The sequence below is a fragment of the Dama dama genome, chromosome 5 (genome assembly GCF_033118175.1).
Source record: "Dama dama isolate Ldn47 chromosome 5, ASM3311817v1, whole genome shotgun sequence".
NCBI classification, from domain to species: Eukaryota; Metazoa; Chordata; class Mammalia; order Artiodactyla; family Cervidae; genus Dama; species Dama dama.
The window spans coordinates 20,719,249-20,730,445 of record NC_083685.1 but is presented as its reverse complement, the minus strand read 5'-3'; the positions used below and the strand labels follow the sequence as shown (position 1 = coordinate 20,730,445).

At 44.0% G+C, this 11,197-nt stretch overlaps 1 protein-coding gene across 1 annotated transcript; it reads left to right on the top strand.

Moving 5' to 3' along the window:
• The first annotated feature begins 67 nt into the window (after nt 1-67).
• On the top strand, nt 68-11,105 carry EIF2B1 (eukaryotic translation initiation factor 2B subunit alpha). The gene is made up of 9 exons (XM_061142070.1): nt 68-216; nt 1,111-1,212; nt 2,879-3,015; nt 3,131-3,247; nt 5,301-5,413; nt 6,047-6,115; nt 7,375-7,450; nt 9,357-9,482; nt 10,164-11,105. Exons 1-9 carry the CDS (start codon nt 204-206, stop codon nt 10,326-10,328), a joined length of 918 nt encoding a protein of 305 aa, XP_060998053.1. The 5' UTR covers nt 68-203; the 3' UTR covers nt 10,329-11,105.
• The last annotated feature ends 92 nt before the right edge of the window (nt 11,106-11,197 follow it).

The window sequence follows — 11,197 nt, the reverse complement described above, 5'->3', positions numbered from 1 at the left end:
CCTCCGAGTGACGTAAGAGATGACGTGGCTCAGGCCGCGCGCCTTACCCACAGCCCCGCCCCAAGGCGCCGGAAGTGGAGTGTAGAGCGTGGCTGCGCGCTGTCAGTCAGTGTGGTGCAGAGTGTGATCCGCGCGGCGGCGGGGCCAGTCCAGGCGTCTCGTGCAGCTCTGGGCCTCTCAGGCTCCGCGGTCCAAAGGGCACCATGGACAACAAGGGTAAATTGGGACGCGTCGGACCTGCTGGGCCTAGAGCGGAGCCGCGCAGGGATTCCCCCCACCTCACACGCCCAGACTGGGCTCCGGGCGCAGTCAGTTTTCAAGCTCAGGCTGTTTGGTCGGATGTGGTCCCTCTAGTCACAACTAAAACCCTCTCGCTGCTCGTGTATCCAGGGAATGGGTCTTGGGTGTATCCCCAGACATCCCTTCTGCCCACGCTTTCCAGTGCCCTCCAAAAACGTGAGATTTCGGACGAATGTGCCGGTCTTCGAAGTCTTGATTTCTTCATATGTGAAGTATGAGTAAGACTCCCTGAACCTGCCCTGTTGAATCTGGTACCAGAATCAAAAGAAAGGCGTATTTGATGTGCCTGTCTAGAGTGGTTATCAAGGTGTTTTATTAAGTGAAGAACAAGGGCAAACTAATATCTATGTAGTACCTTTCATGTAAAAAAGTAAAAGCAGAGTAGACTTCTACATCACATACATATATATATATATATATATATATATATATATATATATATATATATAGGTGAATAGGCTTGACTTGGCATAGACTGGAGAAATCAGTAAGCAGGTTGGCTCTGGGATTTTTTGTAGACTTGGGGTCAAGAATAAGGGTGAGAATGACCTTTCACTATCATTTGGTGGGGCTTAAATTTTATTCCATATTACATGGGCTAGCTTTTCAAAATGAGAAAGAGCTTGCAAATAGTAAAGTGATGTCATCTCTATTCCCATCAACATTTTCGGTGTCCCTGAAGTCAAACACCCTGCAAAGGAAATATTTTTTAAATTAGTTTGCTTTTTAATGTCAGCAGTCATTGATAAGCTCTGTGGCTGTCTCTCCTGCTAAATGAATTCGCTGAATCACTTTTTTCTCCCTTCCCAGAGTTAATCGAATACTTTAAGTCTCAGATAAAAGAAGATCCTGACATGGCCTCAGCAGTAGCTGCCATCCGGACTTTACTGGAGTACTTGAGAAGAGATACAGGTAAAAAGGGTCCGCCTCCATTGCTCCAGGTGTTAGGAAAGTCTGCTTGTAACTGTTAAAACTTTAGAAAGTGAGAGATGGATGTGTGCTGATATAAGGTAATAATACAGCCTCAAGCTCAGTTTCTCCCTTCATTTCAGTCCTTTCAGTGTGGAGAGAGCCCTCAAGTTAGGATCACATGGGTGTCTTTTCACAAATGAAATATACTTTGCTTTTTTTTTAAGTTTTTTTTTTTTATGTGAACCATTTTTTGAAAAGTCTTTATTTGTTATGTTGCTTCTGTTTTATGTGTTGGTTTTTTGGCTCTGTGGCATATGGGATCTTAGCTCCCCAACCAGGGAGCTGTTTGATAACCAGCACCCCCTGCATAGGAAGGCGAAGTCTTTAACCACTGGACTGCCAGGGAAGCCCCTGAAATGTACTTTGAATCAAGAAGGACCATAGTATGACAGGTTAACTGTGAAGCTTAACTGTGTAAGTATAAGCTTAACTGTGAAGCTTATAGCAGTCGTTCAGCTTTACAAGTGTTTATTGGGCTTCTGTCTTGTGACAGATTCTTTGCAGTTGATATAGAGAATGTTCTAGTATAAATTCTAGCTTTAATGTCATCATTGTGAGCACTGCGAATTCAGTCATCCTAAATGTAAACATCTGGGTATAAACAAAATAATAATAAAAATAATAAAGTGTTTTTTAAAGGGCTGACGTAGAGATGCATGTTTCTAAGACAACCTCCAGCATCTTCCCATTATGCTAATATCCAGACATCTATGCCTTACCTGCACCACCCTGCAAACCTCTTCTGTCACTACTTAATTTCCTTGCATGCTGTCCTTTGCTGAACTGTGCTTCACTCTGGCCTTTCTCATACCAATTTTATTCCCATCTTGGGGCCTTTGCATTGGTATAGTCTGTATCTGAGACTTTGCCCACTGCATCTTTACACAGCTGGATACTTTCTTACTCAGGTCTCTGTTTAAAAAGCCCGCACTCCAAAAGATCATCCCTATTAACTCTGCCTAAAGTAGTTCTACCTTTTTCATCATTCTGCTTTTTTCTGTCCTAAATTCAATCTGAATAACTTGTTTATTTCTTTGTGTGCTTGTTTACTGTCTACCTCTCCCAGTAGAAAGAGAGTCCTGGGAATTCCCTGGCAGTCCAGTGATCAGGACTCTGCACTTCAGTGCTGAGGGCCTGGGTTCACTGCTGGGGGATCAGGGGAACTGAGATCCTGCAAGCCAGGCAGCACAACCAAGAAAAAAAAGAGAAAAGGAAAAGAAAGGCAGTTCCATCAGAACAGGGACTGGTCATGTTCACTGATGTTATCTCTGGCATCTAGGAAGTTTGTATGCTCAGTCACTTTAGTCTTGTCCTACTCTTTGAGACCCTGTGGACCATATCCCACCAGGCTCCTCTGTCCATGGAATTTCCCAGGCAAGAGTACTGGAGTGAGTTGCCATTTCCTTCTCCAGGGGATCTTTCTGACCCAGGGATCAATCCCACATCTCCTTCATTGCAGGCGGATTCTTTATCTGCTGAGCCATCAGAGTGCCTGGCATACAGCCTACACCCAGTCCACACTGGCTGAATGAGTGTATGAATTGCAGACCCATCAAGGGGCTGTGATACTGAAATGAACATCATGTTGCTCATGTGATCATTCCAGGGGAAACAATCCAGGGCCTGAGGGCGAATCTCACCAGTGCCATAGAAACCCTGTGTGGCGTGGACTCTTCCGTGGCCGTGTCGTCGGGCGGGGAGCTCTTCCTGCGCTTCATCAGCCTTACCTCCCTGGAATACTCTGTAAGCCCTGCCCTCCCCGGTCACCTCTCTGCTTCTGTGTTTGGCCACAAGTATTCTCAGCTTGACCTGGATCCTCCCCTTCCCCTCATGTTGCTTTTTTTTCTTTTTCCCCTAGGATTACTCCAAATGTAAAAAGATCATGATTGAGCGGGGAGAGATTTTCCTCAGGAGGATATCACTGTCAAGAAATAAAATTGCAGATTTGTGCCATACTTTCATCAAAGATGGGGCGGTGAGTACATCTTGATTGTGGGTGGTGATCGGGAGCAAGGACTTTGGCATCAGACTCCTGGGGTAAAATCCCACCTTTGCCACCTACTTGCTGTGTGACCTTGGACAAGTTACTTATGCTCTCTGTGCTGTACTTTTCTCATCTTTTCAAATAAGGGTAATTATAGTACTTACCTCATAGGGCTGCTGTAAGGATTAATGAGATGGTGTGTGTGAGGACTCTGCACTATGCCTGGCACACACTTAGCAGTGTCTAAAGGTAGATGTTAGTATCATAGGTGGTTGTCATTTTAAAGAGGCAGAGGAAAACCCTGGGACAGCATGGATGATTCTCGATTTGATAAGCTGTCTTACTAAAAAAGTATTTTTTTCTTACTGGATATGTACTAAACTGATCTGAGTTAAATCAGCACAGCTCTTGTCACTGGTTCATCGTGACTCTCTTCCTGCCGAAGGTTAGCACTGGTTTGAGATTTTTTTCATCTTCATTCCAAATGCTGTCACAGAGATGCAAAGCTGCCAGGTGTCAATAACCTAAGTGAGGAAAGACAGGAGCAGCACATTAAGTCAGTCTCCCAGCAAAGGGGTCATAAAACTTTTATGACATCTCTTCCGCCAGCACACATCCTTTCTACCAACTAAGCCTCCACCGACTGTAAAAGTATTTACTTGCATCTGGACTCTGAAATCTTGTCCTCTGTTTTATTACTCCCTTCCCAGCCTCTGAATTATGTTATTAAATAAATGATGTAATAGATGCGACTGGCACTGGTACAAAAGCCAGCTTCAAGCAAAGCCGTTCAGAGACCAGGTGGAGGTAAGCTGGTGACTGCTTCTCGCCAAGGCCGCCTCCTTCCCAGCAGTCACACTACAGGGTTTGTTCATCCTCGTGGAGTTTAATGTGTAGCGACCACCTGCATCAGTGCTATTTAGGGTAAATTAGGAACAGAGCAGCTTAAATTCAAGCATGCAGGTGAACCACCTGGAGATCTTTTAAAGTGCATATTCTGGGACTTCTCTGGCAGTCCAGGGGTGGAAACTTTGCACTTGCAATGCAGGGGGCATGGTTTTGATCCCTGGTCAGGGAATTAGGATGCCCCCATGCCATGCAGCACGGCAAAAATTTATTTTAATTTTAATATAAATATGTAAATATAAAATTAAAATGCACATTCTGGTTCAGTGAGATGGGTGGGGCGTGAGAACCTGCATTTCTAACAAGCTCTCAGGCAAGACCCAGAAAGGAGCCAGGGAGCTGGTCCCTCCACCTTGCTTTACTCTGTCCTCTTTACTCTGTTCCTTAGAACATCTTGATTCCATCTAAGTATCTGCAAATTGTGTCCATTCCACAGTTGGGTTGTATTTACCCCAAACAGTGTGTAAAAGTTTTAAAAAATGAGTCAACATTGAAATATTGGATTTTAGCTCCTCTAGAAAATCAGATGATCCAGCGACAGTGGGCCCCATGCGACAACAGCCGGAGGTCAGCCTTCGCACTCTGCTGCTGGCCTCTACATCCCTTTATGCCAGCAGTCTGGTGTTTGAAGGCCCAGGTGTGCAGACTAGGTCTTAGAATTAGGGAAACCAACCCAAAGAATTAGGGAAACCAACCCAAAGGAACCTAACAGCCTTCAGACAGAAAGGCTTTTGCATCTGAGTAACACCACGTGGAGATACCACTTCTGTGCTTGCTATGAAAAGAGGAGACCCATGATATATTCCTCTGGCAGAAAACTTTTTCAGATTGTATCAATAGGGACTTCCCTGCCCATCCAGTGGTTAAGACTCCAAGCTTCCTTGCAAGGGGCAAGGGTTTGATCCCTGGTTGGGGAACTATGATCTTGCATGCAGTGTGGTGTACTAAAAAACAAAAAGTATGTATATGGGCTTAAACTCAGTGTATTGTCAAGGATCTGCTTTCTGATTACAATTGATTAGTGCAAAAGCATACATACAGAGAAGCTTTAGGGTACCAGGAACACGCATTGGAGCGGCAGAGAGTCTGAGTGATTGGTGGAAGTTTGCACTTTTGACGGAGTTTTCTCTACCCACAGAGAATATTAACACATGCCTACTCCAGAGTGGTCCTGAGAGTCTTGGAAGCTGCAGTGGCAGCCAAGAAGCGCTTCAGTGTGTACATTACAGAGTCACAGCCTGACTTATCAGGGCAAGTATCTTTCCATGTGGTCACGTGCCCAGCAGTCCCTTTAATGAGAAAACTGAGGATGAGACCCCATTGCAAAAGGAGCCAGGCGAAGCCCCCGATTTGTCTGTCAATCAGCATTGCCTTTCACAGTACCCATCCCTCCTCCTGGAAGAAAAATCACCATAAGTTTGAAGTCGGTCACAGCATAGCATCTAGGGGTTTTATTTAGTACTTAGAGGAACAGCAACTGAAATGTCAAGGAATAGATAGTTACATCTCTTATGTATCCAGAACATAATAAAACCCCTTTTCTCCTGAATTTACAAATCCCTGCATAGAGCACAGTTTTCCTAAAATACATACTTTTAAAGAACCCAAATTCTTGTTTCCTTAGTCCCGAATCTTGGGATCAGCCCCTTAGTCCATTAACATTAACTGAAGTGACTTCCCTGATGGTCCAGTGGTTAAGACGCCATGCTTCCAATGCATGGGGTGAAGGTTTAAGACCTCAGATATGGTCCACATTAAAATGAAAAAAATTAACTGAGTTTCTAGCTAATGTGATTTATCATTATCCAAATTAAGTGACTCACCAGTCTCTATTATAGGGACTTTCTTGGACTTTTTCTAACATTCTCAAAATGTCATTTTCAGTAAGAAGATGGCCAAAGCCCTCTGCCACCTCAATGTCCCCGTCACTGTGGTCCTTGATGCTGCAGTTGGGTAAGCGCCTGGCTCCCCCATCACAATTACGTTTCCTCACCCACCCACTCCCAGGGTTGGCCTGAAGCAGGGTTTCCAGATGGAGGGTCCCAGTCTCATTCATAAAATCAAAGTGGGCAGCATCCCGCCTCCTAATTGACAGCGGCACTAAACCAGCAAGTTCATGATAAGAGCCTGATAGTGTACACAGAGGACAGGGCTGTAGGATACTGGGAAGAGCCGGATACATGGTGTCATGGTGCATTTTAAAAAATATTTGACTGTGTTGGGTCTTAGTTATGGCATGCGGGATCTTTAATTGCAGCATGTGGGATCTAGTTCCCCAACCAGCGGTGGACCCCAGGCCCCCTGCATTGAGAATGCAGAATCTTAGCCCCAGGACCACCAGGGAAGTCCCTCATGGTGCATTTTAAGAGCAAGGTGCAGTGATTGGGTCAGCACTCATAATCAGTGTTCTCTCTTCATCTAAAGACACAGGCTGTCATCAGTGGCACTCCAGAATTTTTCATCTCCTGTGTACAACTTCAGACCTAAAGCTGAGGTGACATGCTCCATGGGTTGGCAGCATGGCTCATAAGAGAAAACAGGAATAATAATCCCTTGGAAAGAAAACACATAGGGAGATGATTAAGGAAATTAGGAATGTGTTTAAACATTTTGGGGACTTCCCTGGCAGTCCAGTGGTTAAGATTCTGTGCTTTCACTGCATGGGCATGGGTTCAGTCCCTGGTCTGGGAAATAAAATCCTGCATGCTATGTGTGCACTGTGGCCAAAAAGTCGGGGGCGGGGGGGGGGCGGGGGAGGTAAACATTTTGAAGGATTCTAGTAGTTGCTCATTTTAAAAGGTAAATTGGCCCCCACCCAATCTGCAAAATTCTTGAATTACGTTTTTTTCCAACTTCAGATCACATCAGGTTTTTTAATTTTTGTTTTGTTTGTATTTTGACAAAGAACAAAAATTAGTGTGCCACATATAGTAAAGATAAACGCCGGGTCATGAAATCCTTGCTTCAGCTACACACGTACGCGTGTGCTTACTGGGTAGCAGCGTGAGTTATACCTCTTATCATGGTATCATCAAAACGCCTCTGTAGCAGAACCGGTAACAGTGCCAAGGGCTGTCTCAGGTGTTCAGTGCTCTTTGGAAGAAAGTTATGAGAGGAATATACTTTGCTGAAAATGGGAGTATTAATCTTTGCAGGTGATGTTGCAAGAGCAAAGAAAGGGAGCATTAAAAATTTGTTTTTCATTTCTGTAGCTACATCATGGAGAAGGTGGATCTTGTCATAGTTGGTGCTGAAGGAGTTGTTGAAAACGGAGGAATCATTAACAAGGTAGGAGCATCAGTTCTCCACAGGTCCTTGCTCAGGGCACAGAGCTCCACTGATGACTTCGGACGCCCAACCACATTGTATGTTATGGTTCATTCCTCTAACCCTGCTTATCCTCAGGACTCCACCATTGCAACCAGTGGTTTCCCAGTTCCCCTGAGCCACTGCAGTGGGGTCAGTCAGATTCTGGTCAGATTTCTTTCTGCTTTGGAGATTGACCTGTGTAGATTAGGAGAATGTATTTATACTTATTCAAAACATGCTTTACTTGGAATTGGTTTTCTTCTTTTTAATGGAGCATATTTGACACCAATATATTATTATTTATCTGTTGCTTCACATGGAAAGACTTCATGGTAGTCTATTGTGTTTGATAAAAGTATATATAACGTAAAATTTGCCATCATAATCATTTTTAAGTGTACAATTCAGTGTCATTAATTACATCTCACTTCGTTGTGCAGCCATAACCACTGTCTTCAAAACTTTTCCATCACCCAAAAGAAACTGTCACAAAACTCCTTTTCTCTCCCCCATCCCCTAAGCTATTTTCTGTCTCCATGACTTTTTCCTGTTCTAGGCACCTTATGTAAATGGAATCACACAGCTATCTGTCTTTTTTGGGTTTGGTTTATTTCACTTCGCATGTTTTCAAAGCTCACCTGTACTGTACATGTGTCAGTGCTTCATTCCTTTTTATGGCTGCATAATGTACCAGTGTATGGTTGGACCATAGGTGTCTATCCATTCATCTTTGATGAATACTTTTTGACTATTATGACTAATGCTGCTAATAACATAGATGTACAATTACTTATTTGAGTTTCTGTTTTTGATTCTTTGGCGTATATACTTAAAGAGTGGAATTGCTGGGTCATATGGTATTTCTGTGTTTAGCTTTTTGAGGAACTGCCAAACTGTTTTCCCCAGCAGCTGCATCATGTTACATTCCCATCAGAAACACATAAGGATTCCAAGTTTCTTTATATCCTTGCCAATACTTTTTTTTTTAATTATAATCATCCTAGCTTGAAACTCAGCATTCAAAAAATTAAGATCATGACATCTGGTCCCATCACTTCATGGCAAATAGATGGGGAAAAAGTGGAAACAGTGACAGATTTTATTTTCTTGGGCTCCAAAATCACTGCAGATGGTAGCTGTAGCCACAAAATTAAAAGACGCTTGCTCTTGGACGAAAAGCTATGACAAACGTAGACAGCATATTAAAAAGCAGAGACATCCCTTTGCCAACAAAGGTCCATATAGTCAAAGCTGTAGTTTTTCCAGTAGTCATGTACAGATGTGAGAGTTGGACCACAAAGAAGGCTGAGTACCAAAGAACTGATGCTTTCAAACTGTGGTGCTGGAGAAGATTCTTGAGAGTCCCTTGGACAGCAAGATCAAACCAGTCAATCCTAAAGGAAATCAACCCTGAACATTAATTAGGATTGATGCTGAAGCTCCAATACTTTGGCCACCTGATGGGTAGAGCCGATTCATTGGAAAAGACCCTGATGCTGGGAAGGATTGAAGGCAGGAGGAGAAGGGGACAACAGAGGATGAGATGGTTGGATGGCATTACCGACTCAACGGACATGAGTTTGAGCAAACTAGGAGACAGAGTTGGACAGGACTTAGCGACTGAACAATCCTAGTAGGTGTGACGCAGTATCTAATTGTGGTTTTGACTTGTGTTTCTATAATGATTAAGACTCTTGACCATCTTTTCATGTGTTTATTGGCCATTTGTAAATCTTTGGAGAAATGTCTATTGCTTTTTTAAAAGATCCTCTTTAATTCCAAAGCCAGAAGTACATATATTACGTTCACTCATAGACTTTCTGTTGCTTCCGCTACAGATGTGCTATAAGATCTCACCTTTCTCCACTGTTCTCTGACTTCCCAGATTGGAACCAACCAGATGGCCGTGTGTGCCAAAGCACAGAACAAGCCATTTTATGTTGTTGCGGAAAGTTTCAAGTTTGTACGACTCTTCCCACTAAACCAGCAGGATGTCCCAGATAAGTTTAAGGCAAGAGTTTTACGTATTATAAGGAGAATTTGAGTCTAAACTGAAACCTTTGAAAAAACGCAGTGCTAAGAATGTTCCAATAAGTTATTCACTTCACATTGCTATTTTTTCGAATATACAGAATACAAAGATAAATTGGTGGTTGTTGAACAGTGTAACTTGTCCCTAGAATTTCAGTCTTTTGTCTCTCACTTAAGCACTAGATACAGGCCAAGCAGGCAGGGAAAGTTGGTAGGTAATAGTCAAAAGTTTTGGGTCAGCTCTCTGGGCTCACTGCCATCTCCATCACCTGTTAACCATGTGATCTTGGGCAGCTCCTTTCACTGTAAGGTTTATGAATGTCAGTTATCTGTACAAGGGTTGTGATGCTTCAGAGATAATCTATGGAATTTAGCACAGCACCTGGCACTTAGTAAGCTTCCTATAAATGCTCTGAACAGTTGTCTTGAGAGGTCTGGCGGGGTCACTCCAGCCCACTCATGAGGGGACACATGGCTTAAGGTTTTCTCTAATGACCTGGCTGACCCACACTCAGACCCCTGACCAGTGTACCTGAGCCGGCTCCCCCATTTCCAGAGGGCACTTTCAGGCAGGAGCACCTCAGTCGCTCAGGCCAAGGCCTCACCAGCTCAGAGCCCTCAGTCTGTGGGGCAGACTAACGTTGGCTTCCTGTCTCCTCAGTACAAGGCGGATACTCTGAAGTCTGTACAGACTGGACAGGACCTCAGAGAGGAGCACCCGTGGGTCGACTACACCTCGCCTTCCTTAATCACACTGCTGTTTACAGACCTGGGGGTGCTGACGCCCTCTGCCGTCAGCGACGAACTCATCAAGCTCTACCTGTAAACACCAGGTCCTTTCCTGCTGGTGGACGTCGGATATGGGGAGTAGTCTCTTGGCCCCTCAGTGAGCCAGGCCAAAACTGAATTGTTTTTTCTGAAGTTTTATGGACTAAGGACTTAAAATCCTAACTCTTGGGAAATTTTTTATTCATTTCAGTCCCATCTAAAATGCATTCATGGTTCCCCTAAAGCCCAGCCTAAATTGTGCTCTTATGGTTTCCATATATTTCCAGACGCTTCCATTCATGTCCAGTTTCCAGTAATATAAGATTATTGGCTGTTTGATGGATGAAGATGTGCCCACTCCCCCTCCCTTCATCTTCCCCACACTCCAGACTGATTTGCCAAAAGTATCCTTGAAAGACAAGCAGGCCCAAGAGGGCAGTGGTCCAAACTACAGCCAACTACCCCTCCAGCAACCAACAGCTGCCCGCGACCAGGCTCCACGCAGTGCTGGGTGAAAAAGGCAGGCAACACTCACTGAATCAGGCTCCCAGTGGTGAATACGAGCTGAGGGCTGTCATCTCCACAAAAGGATCAAGCCAAACAGAATGGAAACTACTGCAAGAACCCAAGAACAGGTACTAATGGCCTCTTTGGCCTGAGTATCCTGCATGGCTCATCAGTTACGAAGACGCCTTCCAAAATATTTGCAAACTTAAAATTCTGTATCTGGGAAAAGATGTGACTTGAAACATGTTTGGGTCCTGAACAGCTTTTTAAAATTGTTCTTGGGAACAAATTCAGCATCTTTTCAAATAAATTACATGAAAGATTTTGAGATGGCGTTGCATTGCACTGCAAGCTGACCCCAGGCCCAGCCAGAGGGCTCTGACACTAGATGTATTGTCCATCTTGGTAAAGACACTGTGC

What these genes read in the sequence shown, in the direction of transcription:
- EIF2B1 (XM_061142070.1), top strand. An exon ending in GTACTTGAGAAGAGATACAG is followed by an intron (nt 1,213 to 2,878) that starts GTAAAAAGGGTC and finishes TGATCATTCCAG; the next exon opens with GGGAAACAATCCAGGGCCTG. An exon ending in ACGGAGGAATCATTAACAAG is followed by an intron (nt 7,451 to 9,356) that starts GTAGGAGCATCA and finishes CTGACTTCCCAG; the next exon opens with ATTGGAACCAACCAGATGGC.